Source organism: Mercurialis annua, linkage group LG8 (genome assembly GCF_937616625.2).
Source record: "Mercurialis annua linkage group LG8, ddMerAnnu1.2, whole genome shotgun sequence".
NCBI classification, from domain to species: Eukaryota; Viridiplantae; Streptophyta; class Magnoliopsida; order Malpighiales; family Euphorbiaceae; genus Mercurialis; species Mercurialis annua.
Genome location: NC_065577.1, coordinates 9561510 through 9587295, shown reverse-complemented (window position 1 = coordinate 9587295; position 25786 = coordinate 9561510). Strand labels below are relative to the sequence as shown.

At 32.9% G+C, this 25786-nt stretch overlaps 4 protein-coding genes across 9 annotated transcripts; all 4 read right to left on the bottom strand.

Annotated features, from left to right (window-relative positions):
- Positions 1–5979: 5979 nt before the first annotated feature.
- LOC126659900 (phenylacetaldehyde reductase-like) lies at positions 5980–9994 on the bottom strand. 6 transcript variants are annotated; one of them, XM_050353226.2, is made up of 8 exons: positions 9599–9671; positions 9323–9376; positions 8774–9057; positions 8402–8571; positions 8071–8262; positions 7605–7767; positions 7310–7496; positions 5980–6271 (listed from the first exon to the last, which is right to left on the bottom strand). In XM_050353226.2, the coding sequence occupies exons 3-8, from the start codon at positions 8886–8888 to the stop codon at positions 6127–6129; spliced, it is 972 nt and encodes a 323-aa protein (XP_050209183.1). In that variant the 5' UTR covers positions 8889–9057; positions 9323–9376; positions 9599–9671; the 3' UTR covers positions 5980–6126. The 6 variants fall into 6 exon arrangements, with proteins under 6 accessions (XP_050209183.1, XP_050209184.1, XP_050209179.1 ...); XM_050353227.2 differs by having other exon boundaries at positions 8774–8857; positions 9599–9666; XM_050353222.2 differs by lacking the exon at positions 9323–9376 and having other exon boundaries at positions 8774–8857; positions 9599–9994.
- A 779-nt stretch (positions 9995–10773) lies between these two features.
- Positions 10774–13188, bottom strand: LOC126659902 (phenylacetaldehyde reductase-like). Its single transcript, XM_050353228.2, has 6 exons — positions 12974–13188; positions 12371–12540; positions 12030–12221; positions 11497–11659; positions 11188–11374; positions 10774–10936 (listed from the first exon to the last, which is right to left on the bottom strand). The coding sequence occupies exons 1-6, from the start codon at positions 13089–13091 to the stop codon at positions 10792–10794; spliced, it is 975 nt and encodes a 324-aa protein (XP_050209185.1). The 5' UTR covers positions 13092–13188; the 3' UTR covers positions 10774–10791.
- Positions 13189–18441: 5253 nt separating this feature from the next.
- LOC126659904 (phenylacetaldehyde reductase-like) lies at positions 18442–20804 on the bottom strand. Its single transcript, XM_050353231.2, has 6 exons — positions 20602–20804; positions 20037–20206; positions 19645–19836; positions 19156–19318; positions 18835–19021; positions 18442–18742 (listed from the first exon to the last, which is right to left on the bottom strand). The coding sequence occupies exons 1-6, from the start codon at positions 20714–20716 to the stop codon at positions 18598–18600; spliced, it is 972 nt and encodes a 323-aa protein (XP_050209188.2). The 5' UTR covers positions 20717–20804; the 3' UTR covers positions 18442–18597.
- A 212-nt stretch (positions 20805–21016) lies between these two features.
- LOC126659903 (phenylacetaldehyde reductase-like) lies at positions 21017–23926 on the bottom strand. The gene is made up of 6 exons (XM_050353229.2): positions 23431–23926; positions 22781–22950; positions 22487–22678; positions 22165–22327; positions 21832–22018; positions 21017–21427 (listed from the first exon to the last, which is right to left on the bottom strand). Exons 1-6 carry the CDS (start codon positions 23546–23548, stop codon positions 21283–21285), a joined length of 975 nt encoding a protein of 324 aa, XP_050209186.1. The 5' UTR covers positions 23549–23926; the 3' UTR covers positions 21017–21282.
- Positions 23927–25786: the final 1860 nt, after the last annotated feature.

Below are 25786 nucleotides of genomic sequence, written 5' to 3'. Positions count from 1 at the left end.
TATAAAGAGAGGTATAAGATGTTAACGTCTTTAAAAGAGAAGTGGAAAATATAAATATAATATTTTGTGTTTGGAAATTTTGTTTTCATATAAGTTTGACTTGAGCATAACCAATGACCCAGTTGCTAGTGAATTTGATCTAGGTGATATCCTGGTTGCAAGATTACAGTTACATTGGTAAGATGATTTTGAGAATTTGAGTTAGGTTCGGATTTATTAGTTAGCGGATTCAAAAATCGTGATGAGTAGGTTTCGACTATAAAGGTTGGCTGGTCGATAATATTGATTGGGGATTTTTGTTGTTTGAAGTTGGATATCGTTTTATTTAGTTGTTGAACCTTTTGTGTGTGGCATAAAATTTGGGTTGTGCAAAAATTTGTATGTATGTTGGTGTTTAATTACCTTGGGTAACTTCGGGCTGTATGCTTTCTTATTGTATGAGTGGAAGGATCTATTTGAATGAGTCAGTTTGTATGTAACTTGGAGATTTTGTTATCATAAGTTAAAACGGTATATTCTTTGGAATGTCAGTATGTGAGTACGTGTTTAATGATTGTTAAGGTTGATGGTCTTGTTGAGCTTAGTCCTTGTCGTGGGTACAACTCGATTTTGATGATGTTTTAAAGTTGGCTGATATATATTGGCGAGAACCTTATCTAGTTAATTTTGGACTAGACTGTTCGTTTGATATAACGAGTTTATTTATATCTTTGATATGAGATAATAGGTGTAGTGATGTTAAGTAGGTGGCGAGGATTGCATGATGTTATTAATGCGGATTTCAAAGTTTCCATTTTGAAGTGTTAAATTTTGGTATTGTAAGAATTACGATTTGAGTTTCGGGTTTGTCCTTGCACCTTGTTAAGGTTGTTATTATAGCTGTTAGACCTTGAGAAGGTCTTGGTAACCTCCCTTGTGAGCATATTTGTTGTTTGTAGTTGAAAAATCTTAAAGGTTTATATTTTGTTTAATCAAGTAATCGTTTGGATCAACGAACTGTTGGATTTAAAATTTTGCGCATATTGTGTGGTGACAATTTGAGTTGTTGATTTATATGTGTGGTAGTTTTGAATTATCATTCCAGGAGCAACCTACTAAGTTAGTGGTCACACAAGTGCGTAGGTTGATGAGTGAAGATATGCCTATGGTTTCAGTTTTAGTCGGTTTTATTGTTGGGGAGTATACTTAGGGGACGGAGTCCATTATGTGGAATTGTTATATTTCATTCCTTGAGGTACGTTGAGTTTAGCGTTGCTTCGAATGTTCGATGTTATTTTGGTACTTTGTATTTGTGTTATATGTTTTACTTGGGCTGCTTTGTGCGCGTATATCGTGTTTTGTGCTTGTTTGCGTTGTGTTAAAATCGAGGACGATTTTGTTTTTAAGTTGGAGAGAATGTAATACCCCGTGTTTTTATGACTCGATTCGAAGGTTGGTTGACTGTATAATGTTCGGTTTAGGTTGAACACTAGCCGTGTTTTCACTTCGGTTTGTGCATGTGTTTTGGTGTCGGTTTGGTTAACACTTGTGTGTGCGATTGGAGGATCATATCGTAGCTTTCGGGACGTGTTCGGACATGTTTTAAGTCGGTTTTAAGGCCTCGACTAGACCTAGGACCGGACCTCCTGAGTAGAACCGGTTTGGAGGTCCGGTTTGCTCAGTTTTACTGAGCAGAGGGCAAACCGGTTCTCTGACCGGTTCTGCCCAGTAGAACCGGCCAGAGGGCCGGCTCACTTTGTGCTTGGCCGGTTCATTGACCGGTTCTGCCCAGTAGAACCGGCCAGTAAACCGGTTCACTACGGGACGGATTATAAAAGCCCGTTTCTGAAACCTAATCAGCCCCCACTTTTTCCTAAAACCCTAAACACGATTCTAATTCATTCCCAACTGATTTCCTACCTTTCCTTGGTGATTTAGACATTCAGTAAGTGTTCTAAACCTATCCCTTGTCGTTTAATTCATTGATTTCTTTGTCCTATCGATTTGGATTAATTAGTTATGGTGTTTGGTTGATTGTAGGTTTGTTCTAATCAAATATTTTCTGGGTTTTCTATATTGAATCGTTCTTAATCTATTCCAAGAGGTTAGTGGCTCTAATCCATTGTTTAAATGTGTAGAGGTTGCTAAATGATTGTATGAATCCATACCTAGGGTGTTTGGCTTGTTAATTTCTGTTTGGTTGCAATATAAAAATCTGTATATAATGATTAGTGTTGCGATTGGCTTGTTCTTGTCAATTGTACTTTGGGTGGATTGATTTGGTTGAGTTAATTGGAGGATTAATACATTGGGCAATATTTTGAATTGAAATTCTACGAAAGTTAAACGCAACGATTGCAAAATGGTTTTCAAATGCTATATCTACTGATCTAATATTTTCTATATGATGTTTTGATGTTTTTAAATCAGTAGTGACATATTTTGGTTCATCGATTGTTGGTTTTGAATCGTTTGGCTAGTTTAGGCAATTTTCTGCAAAATTGCCAAATTTGATTATTTGAGTGCTTTGGCTTAATTTTGATTTTGATCAAATTGTTAATGGCTGGAAATACATTTTATAAACTATTTTGGACATTTATAAAATGATAGTTTACCTTGGGTCGTTTTAAAAATCAGTGGTTGTTATGGTATATAAGTTATGGTGAATTTTACAAAGGTGCTATGGCTATCTAAGTTAATATTTTAGATTTGAGTTTAAATCTTTAAAAGGTGTTTAAATCCTATTAATTGAATTTAAGATGGCATTTTTAAGTGATGTATACCTTGGGTGAAACTTGTCAAGTGTTGGCAAGCTATATGATTTATTGCTTTTAAGGTTGGCATTGTTAAGCTATGGATTGAGTTCTTATTTTCAAATGACTTTGGTTTTATTTAAGGATTAGTTTTATACTCTGGTTTTCACTTTGGCTTATGGTTGGGTCGGGTTAGACTTGTGTCGCTCGACATGTTGTGTTCAGCTATACTGCAGTTAAGGCTAACACACTACTCTGGGAAACTCTTTGGTTTAAAAGAACTATTTAAGTTATGAAAAGGACTTCGGTTTTGTTTTTATGGATAGGAACTCATCTAAGCTAACTTGCCTAAATTGTTTAAAGTGAATGATATGAATTCTTTGGTTTGTTTGATACATAGATGTTTACCTTACTTGGGTTGTACTTTGGTTGTGTTCAAGATGCTAGTCCTATGTGGTGTCTAGTATTCTTAGAGTTAGGGGTTGTATGGATTTTAACTTATACATTGTTTTAGACCCGTCGAATGCTCGTGCTTCGGAGTCTACGCAGGGTTAGCTGTTTGCCAAGATTTCACGTGGATAAGCAAGCAGTGAGTTTGTAGTGCTATTTACCACTTTATTAAGTACCGCATCATATTTTAATATTATAAATGCTTTTGAACTGTTTTTACGGATTATGGATCTGGATTGAAACAAGCTGCTCGATAGGCTTGTATCGAGACTGTGTGCACCGGTAAGTACTCTGGGATCGGCAGACTAAAGTCTTGCTTACGCTGGTATATGACGAGGATATGTTCCCGTCCACTCTGGGTTTATCAGTATGCTATGTCATACTTACGCTGGGATCATTTCAATACTGTTTTCCATAATCATATTATATTAGTATAAAATGTTTTGATTTAAGGGTTTTAAACTTAATAAATGTAAATAGTATTGCGAACTCATCTCAGTATATCTGACCCCGTTGTTTTCCCAAATTTTCCAGGTTTATGATTTGAAAGCTGGTCCACTCCGATTCTTGATTCTTGGAGGTTTTTATGTCAATAAAACTAGTCTGGTGTTTTAAACTCTTAGACCGCAGTAGAACTAGTATAGTGTTTGATTATTATACTTTGGTTTGTCGTGGTGGTACGACTTTTATATTATTATACTTTGGCATGTTACATTGGATTATTATATTTGAGGCATGATTCACAGTTTCAGATTATTATCAAGTTATGATATTAGAACTGTTGCATAAACTGTTAGACTTAGGTTGGAGTCTCGGTTGCCCCCGAGCAGTGGTTTTCTTGCAGGTTTATTTGTATATAAGGTTATCCGCGAGGCTTGCTACGGGTTTTGGTACGAACATACCCATACCCTAGCGCCGGTCGCGATCCACGAAATTGGGTCGTGACAGATACATTGATAATCACATGATAAGGTGAAACTGTGATAATCATATGATAATGTAATACTGTGATAATCATATGATAATGTGATACTGTGATTTTGTCTAATATTATCCAGCAGTATCATCACATTATCATATATTAATCTGCTACATATGATACTGATAATGACATGATAATAAGATGACAATGCAATATAATACATTGATAATCACATGTTAAGGTGAAGTTGTGATAGTCATATGATAAGGTGATAATATTATGAAACTATTATAAAATTGTAATCTAACTATGCATAAACTGCATAATATAAGTTTATGCAAAAATTATCATAAGGTTGATAAAATTATAATAATATTATGATATAGTTATGATAATGATAATTTATATAATAAAATTATGATTATGATTACGATAAGGTTATGATAGTGATAATATTATAACAATGTTATGATACTCTCGTGATAATATAACGGCAGTTTTTTGAAAATGTTATGATAAGGGTATGTTAAACATATAAAAAAAATTAAAATATGACTATTAAATAAAAAAATATTTTTTATATTAAATATATTCTGATATTTTATAAAAATTTATTTTTTATTATTAATATTCTTTAAGTAATTTAAACAGCTAAAAAATAGTATTATATTATTTTTATTGAAAATATTATGATAATACTTTCATAAAGATATAATACTATTTTGAAAAGTCAAAAAGAAAAAGAAAGGAAAAAAAAGATATCAGATGTATGTAAGAAAAAAAAGAAAGAAAAAGATGTCAAATACATGTCTATGATTGTGGTAGCTTTTTATGTGTCAGGTGTGTGCTCCTTAAGCACGTGGAGAGAGAGAGAGAGAGAGAGAGAGAGAGAGAGAGAGAGAGAGAGAGAGAGAGAGAGTTGTCGGTATGTGTCAATATATATGGAGTAAAATCACAAATTTTTACTACACGGAGAGTAGGAACACTATGTTCATAAAAACATGATGTATTTTTATTAAGTTTTCTGTGTTGAGGTAAATTTTATTAATATTTTTTATTTTAGGTAAATTTATAAATTTCCCTTATTACAATATGTTAAATCATATAGTTTAATATATTTTCACAGTTTATATATTTATCTGATTAATAATCTTTTAAAGCTAAGTTTTAGACAGAAGATATAAAAAATCATTCAAATTAGTCAAAAAGAATGTACAAATCCTTGTAATTTTTTCTTTGCCACACGGGCTTTCAATTTTTTTAATTTGTAAACAAATCTTCACGGTTGAAAAAATTACACATTATTAAAAATATGAGGGACTAAGTGGCAAACAATATAAACTAAAAAGGATTAAGTAATCTTTTTAAAAAATTTACAGGATCTTTTGCAACATCAAAAACATTGGCCTCAAATGGAAAAAAACTAACCAATTAAGCTTAAGTTCTCTTAACGAAAAAATCAAATTTTTTTGTTTATGCTTTTGGCTTAATTTTATCAATAAATCTGAACTAAATTTTTAATGAGATATTTTGAACCAAATACTAAAGTTTCTTTGAGTTAATAATGCATTTGACATCTAATGTTAGCATCATTGTAGAAAAGAATTAGTATTCATTAAATTGTCTTTTTATATTTTTGGTTCCTCTCCTGATAGTTTATATCCATTTGTTGAATTTATGATAAGTAATTGAAAAACATTATAACAATTATGTCTAATTTTTTGTCAAATCTTCTATTCTAGTGTCTTAACTTTCATTTTTTTATATTATAATTTCAACTTTTTAAGATGTAACATACAAATAATTTTAGCTATTTTTCAATTAACGGTGTGCTAAGAGATAAACATATATTCTTTTACTTAAATTTATGTGTCATTAAAAAAACAATAGATTGCGCATATATATCAAATTAAAATATCAAACTATATAAGTAAATTTAAAAATTATCTGGTTCACAGGGTCGAAAGGACTCCCGTGCCATATTAATTTCTCGTCACAGAAAAAAAAAATCAATAGCCAACATCAAATTGTTATAAATCCCTTCTCCTCCAAGCTTTCAATAGTATCCTTGAGAGTCACATCTAAAGGAATAAAATCAATACCTAAAGTATTTGCCCTTTCCTTAGATACTCCATACTTCACCAAAAAACTCATTCCAGGGATGCACCTGTCATTAACAAAACAAAAACAAAGAAAAATAGACATTTATTATTGGACGTATGTATAATGAATACCCTAACCCTAGGGAAAATTGAATCCACAATAATTGAGCATGCGATACTAACAACTCAATAATGCTCACATCATTTTCATATTACAAAGGTTACATGGTTGTCTCCTTCGACTTAGGAGTGTCAAAATAAGTCGTGTCACGATAACACGATTCGTTTAACAGGTAAATTTAGTGAATAAGAGTTGATTCTTAGCAGGTTCGTGTTGAAAACGTGTCAACTTATTTATGACACGGAATAAATAGGTCGAGTCACAGGTTGACTCGTCAACCCATCTAACCCGCCTAATCTGTTTACAAATTATATTATTTATAATAATATTGAAATAAAATAATTTTAATTTCATAAAATAAAAAATATAATTATTAAATTAATTAAATATAACTATAATAATATATAAATAAAATTAATTGTATTAAAATTTTATAATTTTATCATATTAAATGATAAATTTGAAGCTAAAAATTATATATATATAGTTTAAATATTTTTAAATGTTAAGTGGGTCGTGTTAATCGTGTCATGTTAGTCGTGTAATTGTGTTAATCGTGTCGTGTTAGTCGTGTAATTGTGTTAAGCATGACCCGTTTACCTTAACATGTTATAAATCGTGTCGTGTCACTCGTTTAAAATTCGTGTCGCGTCACTCGTTTAAAATTTTGACACGATTAGTTAAATGGATTGTGTTCGTGTGACCCTAATCGTATCAACAGAATGGGTCGATACGAACACGACCCACCAACCCATTTTCACACTCCTACTCCGAGTTGTGTATTTGGTTCAAATCAAACCAAACCAAACCAAACCAAGTTTATAAGAATTTAAAATATTTGAAACCGAATCGAATTAGTCAATATTTATAAATCAAATCAAACCGAACTTAATTTTTTAGTTTGGTTTGATTTTTGCACGTCCCTAGGGCCAATTTGATATTAATATCCCATCATCAGTACATTGTTGTGCAAAGAACTTACTTTTGAGGGAGGTCCAAGGTAGGGTAATGTTGATGAACAATCTCAAGAACCTCAGAGCAGTGACTCTCTCTTTCAACTAAACAATATCTCCCGCTAGCTGAAGAAATCTCAAAAGCTTTAATATGTGCATTAGCCACATCTCTTACATCCACAGGTTTAAAATATGCATCCGGATACTCTTTCGCTCCTGCAACAAATTTCAACAGAATCACATAAACGTCGATGATTGAATAATTGAAATCCATGTAGAACACATATGATCATACGTGCATCATATAAAGTCGCACAAGCGCACCATTTATAATTTTCAGAATAATCCCCACAGAGTAACTACAAGTTGAATGCAGAAGAGGTCCGAGAACAAGCCCTGGATTTATTGTAACCAAATCTATTCTGTTGTCTTCTGCGAATTTCCAAGCAGCCTGCTCTGCTAATGTTTTCGCAAGTTGAAACCAAAGCTGTAGAAAGAAGTCGAGATGTTAAACAATATCATTAATGGAAATCACGTATTCAACGATAAGCCTAAATCGATAAGAGAAAAGGTTTTGCAGTTATTAAGACCCTAAAAAAATAAAGTGTTCAACAGCAGTCCGTGTAGGCCATTTGAACTAGTCGAGATGAAAAATGACATTACACATTAAATTTTCATTTTCTTGTAAAAATGGGTTTGGTTTTACATTTTGCTGAGCCAAATCAAGCTAACTTAGAAGAATACATTATAAGCATCATATCACCAATTAATAATGACATGACGCAAGTACCTTTCGTTCCTTGCAAACATCTGGGTCTGAAAACCAAGTCTCATCAAATACTGTCTCAGGAGGGATAGGTTTCCCATCGTATGGAACAGTTACAAAGGAAGATGTTAGAATCACTCTCCGGATAGTATGAACTTTTGCGCAAGATGTAAGAACATTAAGCGTCCCCCTTACTGCAGGATCAATTAACTCTGTCTAAGACATGAATAGAATCAAGCAGTCATCATATATGGGCTTAAATTACTAAAGCTAATTTGAGAAAACTTTAGCAATAGGATACATCAAGATTGATCTGAACAAGAACAACACAGTAAACAACTGGTACGTACTGCACCTGCGGGTCAATAGGCGACAATGAGACGGGGCAAGCTGTATGGAAAACACCTTCACACCCATGAACTGCAGCATCAAAAGAGCCTTCTTCCATTAAATCAGCTTTGAAGAAACCCAGTCTTTCACTGGCTCCATCAAGTTCAAGTAAGTGTGCAGTTTTTGTCGGATCATCTGGGACATGGAGACAGATTGAGATTGACCGTAAATATGTGTCATTTAGACATGAAAAGAAGAAAACATAACAAGGTTATAATTTTTTTGATAAAACTGAAGAAACCTAAGCACATAAAACATATAAAACATCAACCCCAGATATTAAACAAAAACAATACTGAGCTTGTCAAAAGGGAGAGACAAAGAAGCTGGGGCTTACTTGGATCACGAACGGTGGCATTAACAGTATAACCACTTTGGAGCAAGAATTTGATTAGCCATGAAGCCGTACAACCAGATGCACCTGTTACACAAACAACCTTTCCTCCACTCATTTCTCTCTAGTTCTAAGAGATAAAAACTTTGAAAGGAAATCAACAATAGGAAGTGATTTACCTAAACATGTGGCTTGGCTAGTGAGTTGTAAGTACAACTCACAAGCCACATATTTCAAAAATGAGGACTTGTGACACAAAGGATGACTTTTAACGTGGAGTAATTACCCTGAATCAAAAATAGTAATTCAAGTGGAGTAACTTCCCTGAGTCATTGAGAAATATCTAGTCTCAGACGAAGACAGACCAACATTTTTGTGAATTATTTTGTTCTAACAGAAACAATGAGTGTCCGAAAAAGAACGTCAGACCTTATTCTAACATTTTCATAATCTTTACAAAGATTTCAGAGTACAAAGATATGATCATATTAAAACATCAAAAAATAGATAACAACAATGTAGAAGACGATGCAGCACGAAGAAAAAACAAACCTTCTGTTCCCTACAAACATCTGAGCCGGGAAACCAAGGTCCATAGGTATTCCGCTAATTGAAACAGTTGCGAACAGATAATTCATAATTAGTTTCTTCATAGACAACACTTTTGCATGGAAATATGTTCATATGAACAGTTACGAGATACTAAGCCTAGTAAGCAGCAATAAAATTGACATATTAAATTGCAGCAACAAAAATTATGAGTAAATCAAAAATTCCCCTACAACAAGAAATTAAAATCTAAGCAGCAGTCATAATTCAATTCCATACAAGCATAAAATAAATTACGAAAATCAGGTGAGAGCGTCGGATGACGGGCGTTGTTAGCAGCAGCGTCAGAGTTGGGGAGGGAGAACGGCGTGAATGATTGTAAGGAGTGTACGGGCAAAATAATCAGGGAATCGGGCTCCCTGTTCGTTAAGCTTTGCATTGAATTCATCGGCGGTGCGGCTGTTCCGCCCCAATTCCGTGATGTACTCCGCCGACACTTTGTCTCCGAACCCTAAGATTCGAGCTCTGTGCAGACGTCGGATATGAGTGACAGGTATTCCAATATCCTGCAACCATTAGCGTCTCCGTCTCTTTTTGGTGAGTTTGTTTTTGTACCCATTGAATCTAATTTCTTCTTCAAGATGTTCAATTGATTCAACTTCAAAAAATTTAAAAATTACGAAAATATTTATATTTATACGTTATCTTAGATCATTTAATTTAGGGAAAATTTCCCAGGGAACCTTTTTAAAACTTTAATTGCAATGCTACCCGCTTTTTAAAAATAATTACATCGCGTATTTTTTTTTATTCAAATTATCTTTTTAATTTTAAAAATATTCTTGTTAGTATATTTTTTTTATTTTTATTGGTGTTTTATGGTGTAGTTTTAGTGTAGTCAGTGTATTATATAATATTATAATAATGTACTTGTGGTGTATTTACAGTAAGTAATCGCTAAGTAAAAAAATATTTTTATAAATATTTTGTAAAACTGGATACCAAATGTAATTAGCAATTCATGACCCAGATTTTTGTAATTATTTTATGAAATAAGGATAGTTTGAGAATAATCCCTTTAATTTATCATAAAAATATTATATCCATTACAATAATAACAAACAACAAAATAATAAAAACTACTAAAATAGTATTATAAATTAAGAATTTAAAATTTAAAATTATCAATTAATAAAATATATAAACATTAAATATAAAAGTTAAATATGTGAAAGTGAGGTTTACAAGTAGTGCAACTTCTGATCTCATGACATGCATGAGACCTAAAAGTTACCTGCAAGTTGCATGATTCTTGATCACTGTTAAATACAAGCTTCCGTAATTTCAGAAATATAGCACATATAAGTAGAACAAAGACACAACTTCAAGATCAGCAGGTGCAATGGTAGAAATAAATCTGCTTGAAGGGCAGTGCAGTATTTGCTTGCTTCAGTTTGCATCAATGACCAAAATCAAATGCTAAGGTAGCCCTTCTCTTTTAAGCTTTCAATAGTGTCCTTCAGACTCACTTCCAATGGAATGAAATCAATCCCTAAAGTTTTCGCTTTATCCTTTGACACCTTATACATTATTAAGGATCCCATTCCGGCGTCACACCTGCCATGCATGAACGTAAATGAGATACACCAGAGGAATCAAATCAATCGATGTTTATACTTGATCAACCTTAATGGCTCTCATATTTCACTTCAAGATTGAGCTTCATAACGAATTTCTACAATTTATTCCCATTAGACACATACTCTAAGATAGAACCAACTATTGATCATACATTTTATTTGACATGGCTCTAGAGATAGGTATTTGGACACGAGCAATATTCAATGAATTCCAGAAAATCAACTTACTTTTGTGGGAGTTGCAAGGTAGGATACAGTTGATGCACAATCTTCAGAATCTCAGAATAGTGTACATCACTTTCAATTAAAAAGTATCTTCCAGCTGCTGAAGAACTCTCCAAGGCTTTAATATGTGCACAAGCAACATCTCTTACATCAACAGATTTATAATATGCATCAGGATACTCTTGGGCTCCTGCAACAAAGACCTTCAAAGATCAAAATATTCCTTCCAACGCAGAAATTGGTTTAATAAAAATTAGATACTCAAATTTGTAAGTTAACTATCTGTATTATCTAAATAGTAGAGAAGCATACCATTTATAAGGTTTAAAATCATTTCCACTGAAACATTAAGTGTGGGCTGTAAAAGAGGACCGATGACAAACACAGGATGAATTGTAACCAATTCTATTCGGTTTTCTTTTGCAAATTTCCAAGCAGCCTGCTCTGCTAATGTCTTCGAAAGATGATACCAACGCTGGATATAAAATAAAAGAAATTCTTTCATAACAAGCTAGAATAACTAAGATATGACCTTGGAACAAAAAATATATATAGAATGATAAGAAATGAGAATAAAACAGATATGAACTTTTTCAAAATGACGACCTTAGAAGGTTAATAAATTAATTGCTAGAGAATTGGATTCAGAGTAGGGACACTCAATGGCGTCCATAGTACCATGTGTCTGTTTAAGATGAATTACAAAATCAGAATTAAACAATCTTATAGTTTCATTATCTTTACTAAGATTTCAGAGTATAAAGATATGCTCATACTAAAATATGGTGGAACACCAAAACAGCTAACAATGTAGAAGACCATGTCAGAACAAAGAAAAGACAAACCTTCTGCTCCCTACACACATCTGGGTCGGAAAACCACGTTTCATCAACAATAACATCCGGGCCAAGAGGTTTTCCATTAATAGGAGCAGTTGCAAACGAAGATGTTATAATGACTTTCTTTATAGAAGGCACTTTTGCACAAGATCTTAGTACATTAAGCGTTCCCTTCAATGCTGGATCAATTAGCTCCGTCTGTTACATGGAAATAGTTCCATAAGAACAGTTACGAGATACTAAGCCGATTAAGCATCATTAACTATGCTAATAGTTCAAAAATTATGCTGACATAAAAACTAAAAAGTATAAGTGGTGAGAAACAGTGAAGACTTTTGGGGAAAAACCTGAGGTTCAGTGACTGAAAAAGATACAGGAGAAGCTGTATGGAAAACACCTAGGCACCCATCAACTGCAGCATCAAATGATCCTTCTTCCAATAAATCAGCTTTAAACAAATGAAGTCTTTCGTTGGCTCCATCAAGTGCAAGTAAATGTGCATTTTTCTTTGGATCATCTGGTAAAAATTTATTAAGCAAAAGCTGAAAATAAAAATTCAATGACAACACTATAAATGCTATCCAAGTAGCACATACACCGACACGGAAAACAGGACATATGGACATGGCAAATTGGTGTTCGATTATGTTAAAAATGAAGTTTTGTGTTTGAAACGTCAAGTTCCAGATATGTTTCCGGAACGGAAAACATTGATCGAATGAAGCGTCCATTCTAATAAGCAACACAAAGGAAAGGGAAAAACCCAAATCTACAATAATAAGTGAGTTTAGTGAAATTCTGGTCCTTTCTATGACAATCAAATCGCAGCAATAAAATTATGAATAAATGAACAATACCCACATCAAGAATTTTAATTTTAAGCAAGTTATAAAGAAAGTCACCATGTTTTTTACTGGTTAAAATGCAGAAGCAAGCAATAAAAAACTTACTTAAATCACGAACAGTGGTGTTGACAATGTAGCTGCTTTGCAGCAAATATTTGATAAGCCATGAGGCTATGTAACCCGATCCTCCTGTTACGCACACCAGCTTTCCTTCTCTACTCATTTGTTTTTTCTTTTCTTATTGTTATCTGCACATTTCATAATACTCTCATTTCATTACCCAAACCAACGATTTGACATAAAGTTCAATAAAATATAACTATATTATCTGTTCTAAAAACAATTAATGGCAAATAGTTTTTTCCTTTTATGTTTTTTGTTGAGTTAAAATACAAGAATGGAAAACTTCTCTATCTGATGACGTGTCTTTTCTCTCTGAAATTTCCCATGAAAGAACAGGTCGAGAAAGACCGCCGGAGAAAATTTCCATCGGTCGGTTCGATTTTTTTTGCGGACAGAAAATTGTCATTTCGAAATAGATTCAAGGAAAGATTAGCGGTTGTTGAAATTTTTTTATATTAATTTCGGTTGATTTAATTTATGTTTTTTATTTAAATTTGAATAAATTTATTAGTCATAATGAATTTTAATCGGAATAAAATAAAATATTGAGATATGAATATTTATTTTAATTAAATATAATTTTAATAAATTAATTTTAAAAAGATATAATTTTTAAATTGATTGGATTTAGTTAGATTTGGTTTTATTTGATTTACTCTTTGGTTTGGTTAGGTTTGGGTTAGTGATTTGAAATGTGTCATGTCAGCTAGTTTTGTTGAATGGGCACTGATGTAGATTACATGTAGGCACAAAATCCGGTTTGATTTGCAAATGGCTAAAAAAGAAACGGACAATTTAAGGTTTGATTAAATATGGTGATTTTTAAAAGTTTGGCTAAATTTGACTCAAAACGCAAAGGTTTGACATTTTTTTGATGAATAAGCATATTTATTATTATAAATAATAAATTAAAAGATCATATTATTAATTACTATATTAATTAACCATTTATATCATACCCAAAACAGAATTAGATAAATTAAAAATATAATTTATTTTACGAAACCTATATCATACATCAAATAGGTTTACGAACATACCTATGTAAAATTTTGGAAGTTGCAAGATATAGATCTAAGAAAATGTTTTGCAACTAATAAATTTTATGTTTTGTTTTCTTTGTATGATTATATTTATTAGCTTATTTATATTCTTAATTTAATTTTAAAATTTTATATTTAAATACTATAAATTTAAATGACCATAAATATAAAAAGAAAAAAAATTACGTGTTACAATTTCAAATATTAAGTTTCAATTCATATATAATTAATAAATTATATTCATTAATCTCAAATATAAGTCATGATAAATAATAAAATTATAAACTAAATCTAACGCACGTGTATATCAAACTAGTAATTTAAAAATCCGTTTCTAAACTTACATACTCAATGAGTTTAAAATCATTGGTTTAATATATTGATTGACCTTTGAGCTTGTACTTTTTTTACCAATTTAATCCCTAAACTCAATGCGTCCCCCATTTAACCTCTAAACTTGTAAAATAAACTCATTTGACCATTTGTTTGGAGATTGTATCTCAAACACACACACACGTGGTGAAAGAAATCTGACTGGACTGCAATATCATTTGCCACATGTGTAAATATACAATATTTCATAAATCCTTTTTAATGTTACAAAAACCCTTGTAATCCTTAAAACACACAAACTTGAACCCCATTATTGAAAGTAGTAAAATCCCCAAATCAAAAATCAAAGGCCTTTATATTTCTTTCTTGAATCACATTCACAAACTCCAAATCCTTAAACGTTCGGTAATCAAAGCAGAAAGGATACGAAATTGAAGCCTTTTCAAATGACTGTTAACCTTAATGTTTAATTTGTACTCCCTCCGTCCCATTCTAATTGACAAAATATGGAGTTTTTGGTGTCCCATTCTAATTGACAAAACTAACATAACTATAATTTTTTCTTTTAATTTTCCATCTTTACCCTCATTTAAAGTCATGTCTTTTATGGAAAAATGGTGAATATTCAATGAAAATTTGACTAATATACTAATAGCATTAATTAGCTCTATTATCAATAGAAGATAATAGAAGGGTATACAAGTAACTCTCTATGTCATTTATTAGTTTGTATTGGTTATTGTAATTTAGTTATTTTGTCAATTAGAGTGGGACGGAGGGAGTAATCTACAACGAAGAAACCCTAAAAAATTCTCATCAAATAACCGTGTAGAGCAGACAGACAAAAGCAACAGGTGATGTCTTTTTGGTATGGGTATTTGAAACAGCAGTGAAGGTAAACGTTTTGGCCATTTTCTATTTCTTTTATTATGTTTGCTTGTTTGAGTTGATTAATTAAGAAATATATGGTTTTTTAGGGTTTTGAGTGAGTATGGTCCCTTGATGTTTGTAGTTTTATTTGAACTATATGCTAGAATATTTATGGTTTTAGTTTTTTAATGCTTCAGTGATTCATGTGGATCCATTATTGTTTGCTTGGAAATATAGTTGAATGATTGAGTCATTGAGTATGGTCCCTTGTGTGTTTGTTGTTTGTTGGAAAATATTGTTTAATGCTTTGAGTTTGCTAGATGAAAATAAGGTTAGATCTTCTAGATGCCATCTGTAGTTTGATAGGGGACACGGCTTTGAAATTATAGATGGACCTTATGGGCACAATGTTGACTTGTCGAGGGAGACTTGCACTTTCAGAGCATGGCAGGTTAAAGGGATACCATATGCACATGCCTCGTGTGCCATGGTGCATAAGAAATTGGACCCTGACAACTATATTTCCCACTGGTTCAGTAAAGAGAAATATTTGGAGGCTTACAAGTATCTTATGTAGCCAGTTGGAGGTATGATATTGTGGCCAACATCCAATCATCCAACAATCAGGCCTCATAAGATAGTTAAGAAGGCAGGGAGACCAAAGAGACAAAGAAGAAAAGATAGAGACGAACTAAGAAAATATAAATTTGGAAAGTTTATAAGGAGAGGTGAAAAAATGACATGTTATCTGTCATAGTGAGGGCCACAATAAGAAAGGATACAATGGAAGTTTGTTATGTTTGTTATTTATGTTATATTTTGTTCTGATTTAGACCAGTTTTCTTTATGTTTGTCATATTTGTGATATAGACTAGTTTGGTTGTGATTTAGACTAGTTGGTTGCGATTTAGACTTAGTTATGTTTGTTATATTTGGATCACTATGATTTACTTTGTTGTCATTTGAATGTGTTTGATGTGATAGGTGAACCTAGGGGAATGTAGTTATGCTTCTGCTCCAGCTTCTGGAGGCACAGGGTCTACACAAGCCCCATCTTTTAGAGGCACAAGACCTGCTCCAGCTTCTGAACGTACAAGGCCTACACCTGCTGTACCTGTACCCGTCCTAGCGTTTGAAATAAAAAGGCATGTACCATCTCCATCCTTTAGAGACAGTGAAAATGTACAAGCTGCTGCTAGAGGTTTAGGAAGAGGTAGATGAATATAAAGGGGGAGAGGCAGAGGTACATGCATAGGAAGGGGGAGAGACAGAGAGTCTGCAGTAGAGCATGTTTCCATTAGTTCGAAAAGGTTTGCTGCTCCAACTCAATCATCAATTGCCAAGAAGAATTGCCCTGGATATGGAATTACATACTTGGACAATGGAGCTGAAGTTCAGGATGTAAGTAATTTCTATGTTTTACTACAAGTATTATATTATGATATTCTAATATACTGATATCTTATTACACCTTTATAACAGATCAGGACACCGTCAATTAGAGTGTTTTAGGTGCCACCTCAAATTAAGAGTACTGTAACCATCACTGGGGACTTGGGATTTAAGCCTCCTGGTTTGAGATGGAAAGGGAAGAACTCTATAAGCTCGAGAAATCTGCAAAAATAAAGAGATGCGATCCGGATGACTAGGTTATAGGCGGCGCAAATGGCAAACCAAAGTTCCCAGAATCAACTCTAGCTAGTTCCTCCAACAACAATATATGAACACTTGTTAACTATTTTGAATGACTTTATAGTTCAGAGGTCGTCTTCTCGTCTGGAGAAGATGAACTGGGTTCTTCTTCTCAAAATGAAGAAGACGAACAATGATTTGTTCGTCTTCTCCGAGACGAATCCAGATCTGGGTTCGTCTCGGAGAAGACGAACGCGAGTGGTTTTCGGCGGAGTGGGAGCCGGATTAACAGTCGGAGTGCGGAAAGGCGGTTTTGAAAAACAAAATCGAGATAAAATTCGAAGTAGTATTGCGGATGGTTCATAAGCAATTTTTATTTAATTAAGTTTTTAATAAAATTTAAAAATTTATTAATTATTTATTAAGACTTATTTGAATGTTTTTAAAAATTAAGGACTTTTTTGTACTTTTTCAAAAAAAAAATATAATATTATCCTTCTATTTAGTTGTTTGAACTTTTTCATCTTTAAAGTAATTAAATTGCCAATTTTTTTTAATTTGGGGTACAATAGAAATATAAAAAGGTAAATTAAGCTAAAACTGGAAAATTCCTATGTTATGGTATAATTGCGAAAGGGGTTAAAGGTGAGGGTTTTTTTGAGTGATTAGGCCAATTTTAAATAATAGGTATTATCTAAAAGGCAGAAGTTACAAAAAATCCTCAACTATTTTTCAAAAGTACAGATCATCTCTTTTGCTTTTTTTGGGCACAATTAATCCCTTTTATTTTTAAAATTGAACAATTAAACTCTCGTTGTTTTAAAATCAAACAAATAAACCCTTTTAGTTTATTTTTGGAACACTTACCCTCTCAAATTTTCGGTAAATATTTTAAACATTAAAATTATTTCTGACTTTTTTTTCTATATGATTATGAAAGATATGTTAGTCATTAACGAGTGATTTTAATGCTGTTAGAGGAAATGAGTTATTTGTTCTATTTGAAAACAGAGAGGGTTTAATTATACCTAAAAAAAACTTATCTATAATTTTGTAAAAACTATAAAGTTTTTTTTAACCTTTTGCCTATGTAAAAATAGCCCTTTGAGTCTCGAGTCATTTTATTTTTGGTCTTTTTAGATCAGCATAAACAATTTAATACTAGAAGAAGTTCCATGTCATATAACTACAAATTATCACTAATCAAACAGTTGGATACAAGAAGGGTCGATAAATATATATTAGAAACTATTTTTTTCTTTCTTTAAAACGGTTGCAAATTGTGCTTTTAAAAACCGCTTGAAACTATTTTTAAAACACACAGCTAGAATGAGATTTGGAGCCGGAAAAAAATAAAAACAATATTAAAAAAAAAATTAGATATGATGAATTATAGTTTTTAAATTATAATTTTGGAATATAATTTTATAAATATTTAATTTTTTTAAGTATTTTTGTAAACATACCTATTTTATTATCCAATTTTACCCATCGGATCACTTCTTTAATTTTGTTAGCTCAAAATATTGTAAATCAAAATGAGTTGAATAAAAAATGACTCAAAGACAAAAATAGACTGCAGCATATGAATATTGGATTATTGATAGATTCTAACAATTTATTGATTACAGTGGCTTGGTTTGTTTTCTAATATTTCATGACCAACCATATAGTTCCCTAAAAAAAGCCAAATTAATGGATCATTTGCATATTGAGAAGCAAGCTGCATCAAATTGTTATAAATCCTATCACCTTCAAGCTTTCAATAGTATCCTTCAGACTCACATCTAAAGGAATAAAATCGATGCCTAAGGATTTTGCTTTTTCCTTGGACACTCCATACTTCACCAGAAAACTCATTCCAGGGATGCACCTGCCAATATTAACAGAAGAGAAATCAAGAAACATAGACATTTATTATTAATTTCCGGTATGGTTCGGTTCAGTTTGTACAAAAGAACTTACTTTTGAGGGAGGTCCCAGGAAGGGTAATGTTGATGAACAATCTTTAGAACCTCAGAGAAGTGACTGTCTCTTTCAACTAAACAATATCTCCCACTAGCTGAAGAATTCTCAAAAGCTTTAATATGTGCATTAGCCACATCTCTTACATCCACCGATTTATAATATGCATCGGGATACTCTTTCGCTCCTGCAACAACTTTCAACAGAATCACAGAGAGTTCCGTGCTCGAAGTAATGTCAAATTTTCACATAAACGTCAATGAGTGAATAACTGAAATCCATGTAGAACACAATGCATCATATAGAGTTGCATAAGCAAACCGTTTATGAGGTTCAGGAGTATCTCCACCGAGTGACTACAAGTTGAATGCAGAAGAGGACCAAGAACAATCCCGGGATTTACTGTAACCAAATCAATTCTGTTGTCTTCTGCGAATTTCCAAGCAGTCTGCTCTGCCAAGGTTTTTCCAAGTTGATACCAAAGCTGTAGAAAGAAGTCAAGATGTTAAGCAACATTGTTAATGGAAATCACGTACTCAACGATCAGCCTAAAATGATAATCAGAGAGGGGTACTGGTCTGTTTCTGAGGATAATATGATAAGAACAAATGTTTTGCAGTTATGAAGATCCTAATAGCATAATGTGTTCAACATAAAAATTTAGTTGTCATATGTTAATTTGGCATGTTTATAACCGAACCGAAGAAACTTATAAATTTTGGTTAACGAATCAATAACGACATCAAACCAACACGGAAGAATATATTATAAGCATCATATCACGAATTAATAACGACATCAAGCACGTACCTTTTGTTCCTTGCAAGCAACTGGGTCTGGAAACCAAGTCTCATCTAATACTGCATCAGGAGGGATAGGTTTGCCATTGTATGGAACAGTTGCAAAGGAGGATGTTAGAATCACTCTCCGAATAGTATGAACTTTTGCGCAAGACTTAAGAACATTAAGTGTTCCCCTTACTGCAGGATCAATTAACTCTGTCTAAGACATGAATAGAATCTAGTCTGGTTAGATGACACTAAGACAATCAAGTAGTCATAATAGATGCACAAAATAAACGAAGAGAAATGGGCTTAAATTACTAGAGCTAATTTGAGAAAATGTTAATTTATCTACATTTAACAATAGGATATATAAAAATTGCTCTGAACAAGACAGTCAACAATTGGTACGGAATGCACCTGCGGATCAATGGCCGAAAAGAAGACGGGCGAAGCTGTATGAAAAACACCTTCACAGCCATGAACTGCAGCATCAAAAGACCCTTCTTCCATTAAATCCGCTTTGAACAAATGAAGTCTTTCATTGGCTCCATCAAGTCCAAGTAAGTGTGCAGTTTTTTCTTGATCATCTGGGATACAGACGGATCGGAATAAAGCTTAAACATGTGTCATACGGACAACAAAAGCTAAACTTGTGTAAAGGAAAGACTTAAACATTTTACATCAAATAATCAAGCTCAACTGTGTATCATACTGACAGCAGTTTGCCCTTGTAATTACTCTCAGCAGTTAATCAAAATAAGTACACTGCTCAAAATCTAAGCAAGGGTTTACTTAAAGCAGATTAAAGCACATCCTTAAAATTTAGTTATTTAGACATGAGACAGAACAAGACATAAGAAGGTTATAACATTTTTAATAAAATTTGAGCAATCTAAGCACATAATACAAATAAAACTATAAAATCCACAAACTAAACATAAACAACATGCTAGAAAATCATGATTTTAGATACTGAGCTTACTTGGATCACGAACGGTGGCATTAACGGAGTAGCCACTTTGAAGCAAGAATTTGATTAGCCATGAAGCTATATAACCAGATCCACCAGTTACACAAACAACCTTTACTTCACTCATTTCTCTGTAGTTCAAGAAAAATCAATAATAATAGGAAGCTATTTGACCAGAGGAGGCCAAATATTACTCCTTCAATTACCTTTGTCTCTCTTGACTGACAAATAGTAAAATATTGATTCCAAATAGTAAAATGTGCATTAATAAATATAGAAAAAGACAGCATCTTGTTTATTTTAAGCAAGCACAACTGACAAGCTACATGATTCAAAAATGAGTCCAATCTTTTTATAATATGAGCAACACATATTATAAGTTAGCGATCTCGATCAACCTACTTGTTACAGAGTGATATATCAAGAATAAAGATAACATAAGAAAAAGTAATAAAGAAAGAAAGTTAAGTATACAAGTAGTGCAACTTCTGATCTCATGATCTCATCTGCAAGCTCCATGGTTCTTGAATAATGTTAAACTTAAGCGACATACAAGGTTCAGCAATTCTAGAGGACATAGCAAAAATAAGTGAAACAAAGGCACAGCTCCTAGAGCACTAACTGCAATGGAAGAAATCAATTTGCTTGAAGGGCAGTGCAGCATCTGCTTCACTTTTGCTTCTTTGGCGAAAATCAAATGCTAAGGAAGCCCTTCTCTTTTAAGCTTTCAATTGTGTCCTTCAGACTCACCTCCAATGGAATGAAGTCAATACCTAAAGTTTTCGCTTTATCCTTCGACACATTACACACAGTTAAGGATCCAAGTCCGGCGTCACACCTGCCATGCATGAACAGAAATGAGATACTCTTGATACACCAAAGTAATCAAATCGTAGATGTTTACTTAGCAATCTTAATGGCTCTCATATCGCATTTCGAGTCTGAGCTTCATAAATAACTTATACGATTTTTAGACACTGTACTATAGAAATTCCATAGACAGTGAGAATGTTGGGCCAAATTACTGGGGTTGGAACCCATCTTGCACAAAATCAACTGTGATTGTGGTAAGTACCATTAACCTCCAGTTATAAGTAGCTTGACATCCTTTTAATTATTTAATGTGAAATTCATTTTCGGATCTCCAATATAAAGATTGATCATACAATGTATTGGACATGGCTCTTGATATAGTTATTTGGACACAGGCATTATTCAATGCATTCCGGGAAATCAACTTACTTTTGTGGGAGTTGCAAGGTAGGATACAGTTGATGAATGATCTTCAGAACCTCAGAATATTGTACATTACTTTCAATTAAACAATATCTTCCAGCTGCTGAAGAAATCTCCAATGCTTGAATATGTGCATAAGCAACATCTCTTACATCAACAGATGCATAATATGCATTCGGATATTCTTGACCTCCTGCAACAAAAGACCTTCAAAGTTCAAGTCCTTCCGAAGAAATCACGCAGAAATTTTGTTTTATGAAAGTTAAATACTAAAATTGTAAAGTTAGTTGTTAATTATATGGTATTATGCAAATCTCTCTAAGTAGTTGAGAAGCATACCATTTATGAGGTTTAAAATCATTTCCACAGAAGCATTAAGAGTTGGCTGTAAAAGCGGACCAGTGACAAACACTGGATGAATCGTAACCAATTCTATTCGATTTTCTTTTGCAAGTCTCCAAGCTGCCTGCTCTGCTAATGTCTTTGCAAGATAATACCAAAGCTGGAGAAAATAAATAAAATAAACTATTTTATACGAAAAAAAAAACTGAATGAAGTCCATAGTACTATGAGGCTGTTTAAGATGAACTATAAAAGCAGAATTAAACTATGGAATCACATCTTTATATATTCATTATCGTCACTAAGATATCAGACAAACCTTCTGTTCCCTACACAAATCTGGATCGGAAAACCAAGTTTCGTCAACTATAACATCCGGGCCAAGAGGTTTTCCATTAAACGGAACAGACGCGAATGAAGATGTTATAATTACTTTCTTTATAGACTGCACTTTTGCACAAGATCTAAGTACATTAAGTGTTCCCTTCACTGCTGGATCAATTAGCTCCGTCTGTTGCACGAAAACAGTTTCATAAGAACAGTTACGAGATACTAAGCCAACTAATAAGCATCATTAACTATGCTAATAGTTCAAAACTTTTTGGGGAAAAACCTGTGGTTCAGTGACTGAGAAAGATACAGGAGAAGCTGTATGGAAAACACCTTCACAGCCATAAACTGCAGCATCAAATGATCCTTCTTCCAATAAGTCAGCTTTGAACAGACGAAGTCTTTCATTGGCCCCATCAAGTGCAAGTAAATGTGCAGTTTTCTTTGGATCATCTGATACAAATTAAACAAAAGCTCAAATAATAATTGATGACAAGGCTAACAAAGGGGCAGTGGCGGAGCCAGAATTTGTTTTTATAAGATGGGTAAGATTGCACCGGAAGTCCGTAAGATGGGCAATACTGATAAAATATAAACTTTAAGGTGGCCAATCCTATAAATTTTAAAGCCGAAAAACTATACCATTAAATCCTATATTCATATTTTTTTCAAAGATTCAAAACAATAATACGGCCAAGTGCCGACCATAACCTCTTCCTAAATCCACCCGGGCCAAATCAATTCTAAGAGAATATGTTTAGTAAACTTTTCATCCTTTCTATGATAAAAAGATGGCAGCAATAAATATTATCAAAAGTCAACAATACCAAGTAAATAATGAATGAAGATAATCAGCAACAAATATTATCAACCCATGTTTTTCAATGGTTAAAAGGTAGAAGCAAGCACAAGAAGCAGCAATCAAAAACTTACTTAAATCACGAACGGTGGTGTTGACAGTGTAGCTATTTTGCAGCAAATATTTGATAAGCCATGAGGCTATGTAACCCGACCCTCCTGTTACACACACCAGCTTTCCTTCTCCGCTCATTTTGTTCTACCGGACTATTTCTAATCTGTCGGAATCTATTCTAAAGTTGACGCAAAATACAGAATACGTTAAGCAAAGTGTTTTTCTTCTCTTTAATGTTCTCTCTCTGTTTGTCCATCCTTTGGTCTTTGCTGGCTTTTTTTTAATATTTTTTTATGAATATATTGACATCGTTGGTGGGTTGGTTATATTTTTGTTAATTTGTAACTCCTTTCGGGTCAAAACCGCAGACTGTTAGTGGGATTGTGTCCATTTTCTCTGTGTTGCACACATATGACTCGTAGCCTAATTAATCACTTCTAAATTTATTATTTATTATAAAAATAAAAACTAATTTAATAATTATAGTATATTATTTTTATTATTATAATAATTTTTGCTTTAATACTAGTTAATTAGAACTATCTTATTTTATGTCGTATTTTAGTTGATTATTTCAATACTTATTGTTTCTCCTTCTTTGTTTGCATCTATAGAGCTCTCCAAAATTTCTCTTGGACGAGATTCGTGAAAAACCTCATTATGAATTTTTGGTTTAGCTATTTTCAGGTGTGGATCGCCCGACCTCTAAGCTGTTGAACCATCGTTGTGCCGTATCGCTGAGGGTAGTAGGAAACATTTTGCGGAGTATGACATCTGAGACGTTCAAGAGGACTATTTTGTTGTAAAATTTGGTCACGTGGTTCTCCGGACATCCGATTTCGTCAAAATTATCATAGTTTGGTATCTTGAACCTCTTTGACAGTTTCTCTGACAAAATGTTGCCGCTAATGGTGACTTTTCCCGTATTAGACTCCTAGCGTTGATATGTTTCCTTACTTTGTCTTTTGTTGCTGACTTCATGGCTTTTGCTATCATACTTTTTATGCAATGGTATTTAGACTTAAAATTTACCTTAAACTAACATGAAGTTTTACATACGTTCTTTTAAAACATCCACTTGCATATAAGCGAAATGACATTTTTATTATCTATATAAATAGGGGTAATTGATTTTAGAGGTCACTGTACTTTTTAAAAATTGTAAAATTGTGACCGAACTTCAAAACGTAACTATGTTAAGATAGAAGAATTTTTGATCACCGAAGAAAAATATTTCAAGTCGATTTTTTGTTGATTGCGTATATATATGAAATATAAGGTATTATTTGTCATAAATAATCAAAATTTGATTATTACATATGTATAATTCGACCGTAAAGCACTTTTTTTTGATAAAAGCTCTCAACTTCTTTATTGATTAATATCAGAATTCAAAACATCCATAATGAAATCTGGAGGATCTCTAGACCACTCCATAAGTTCTGGCGTAGAATATGTTGCTTTACACAAACAATGAGCAACCATATTCGCAGAACGATAAACAAACCTAACATAAATAGTAGGCATAAGTTTGAGCATACTCTTACAATCATCAACTAGACAAGAAAAGTAAGAGTTCGGTTCTCCCTCAGCATGAATGGCTTGTATTAGCTGAAGGCAATCGGTCTCGACTTGAACATCTTGAATACTTTGCTGTTTAATCCATGAAAGGGCCTCCTTAAGACCCCAAGCTTCCGCCACAACCGGAGAAGTAAGATGCCATGTTTGAAAGTTTAGTAACCATTTTTTTATGTTTTGAAGTTCAGTCACCATTTTGCAATTCTTAAAAAGTACAGTAACACCTAAAATCAATTATCCATATAAATAGTATAAAAGTGAACCCAAAACACTGTATATTAAACAATGTTAAGTTCACTTTACTAAAAGATCCTCATAATGCAGCAACAATATCAAAATCAATACTATAGTCAAAGCCATTTGTATGCCTATTTATGTAACTTCACCTACAATTCCATATAAATGTCCCTGTTTTTTTTATTATATTACGATAAACCCAGTTGCAAGCGGATATTCTCTTTAAGATAAGACCATAATTATAGAATTAATTACAAAATTAACATTCAATAAAATGCTGTCGTTTTATCTATTAATCAGCGGAATAAATAATAATTAAAAATGATCTCATATGGGATTGACAACCTTGATCTTCTCAAAAGACATGGCTTTATTTTGGGTAATCTGAGTTTTGATTTGTTCAAAAAGTGAAATGGGTATTGAATTTTAAAGATGATTGTGCAGCAAAAGTTGAATAAAAAGATGTGGAAAATTAGCGGAGCAACGACCAACAGCGGTAAAAGAGCAACGAGCAGCGACAGTGTAGGAGGAAGAGCAGCGGAGTGCACCGGAAGAGAGACT

Excerpts from the sequence above, each read along its gene's own strand:
- LOC126659900 (XM_050353222.2), bottom strand. The coding sequence starts at position 9,767 with ATGAATTCAATGCAAAGCTTAACGAACAGGGAGCCCGATTCCCTGATT. Across the intron at positions 8,572-8,773 it reads TGCCACCGTTCGTGATCCAA|ATGATCCGACAAAAACTGCA; the intron begins GTAAGCCCCAGC and ends TCCATGTCCCAG. Across the intron at positions 7,497-7,604 it reads TATTCTGAAAATTATAAATG|GAGCGAAAGAGTATCCGGAT; the intron begins GTGCGCTTGTGC and ends AATTTGTTGCAG.
- LOC126659902 (XM_050353228.2), bottom strand. The coding sequence starts at position 13,091 with ATGAGTAGAGAAGGAAAGCTGGTGTGCGTAACAGGAGGATCGGGTTAC. Across the intron at positions 11,375-11,496 it reads GATTTTAAACCTTATAAATG|GAGCCCAAGAGTATCCTGAT; the intron begins GTATGCTTCTCT and ends TCTTTGTTGCAG. Across the intron at positions 10,937-11,187 it reads ACCTTGCAACTCCCACAAAA|GTGTGACGCCGGAATGGGAT; the intron begins GTAAGTTGATTT and ends CATGCATGGCAG.
- LOC126659904 (XM_050353231.2), bottom strand. The coding sequence starts at position 20,716 with ATGAGTGAAGTAAAGGTTGTTTGTGTAACTGGTGGATCTGGTTATATA. Across the intron at positions 19,022-19,155 it reads ACTCCTGAACCTCATAAACG|GAGCGAAAGAGTATCCCGAT; the intron begins GTTTGCTTATGC and ends AAGTTGTTGCAG. Across the intron at positions 18,743-18,834 it reads TCCTGGGACCTCCCTCAAAA|GTGCATCCCTGGAATGAGTT; the intron begins GTAAGTTCTTTT and ends TAATATTGGCAG.
- LOC126659903 (XM_050353229.2), bottom strand. The coding sequence starts at position 23,548 with ATGAGCGGAGAAGGAAAGCTGGTGTGTGTAACAGGAGGGTCGGGTTAC. Across the intron at positions 22,951-23,430 it reads CACCACCGTTCGTGATTTAA|ATGATCCAAAGAAAACTGCA; the intron begins GTAAGTTTTTGA and ends AATTTGTATCAG. Across the intron at positions 22,328-22,486 it reads ATTTGTGTAGGGAACAGAAG|CTTTGGTATTATCTTGCAAA; the intron begins GTTTGTCTGATA and ends TATTTTCTCCAG.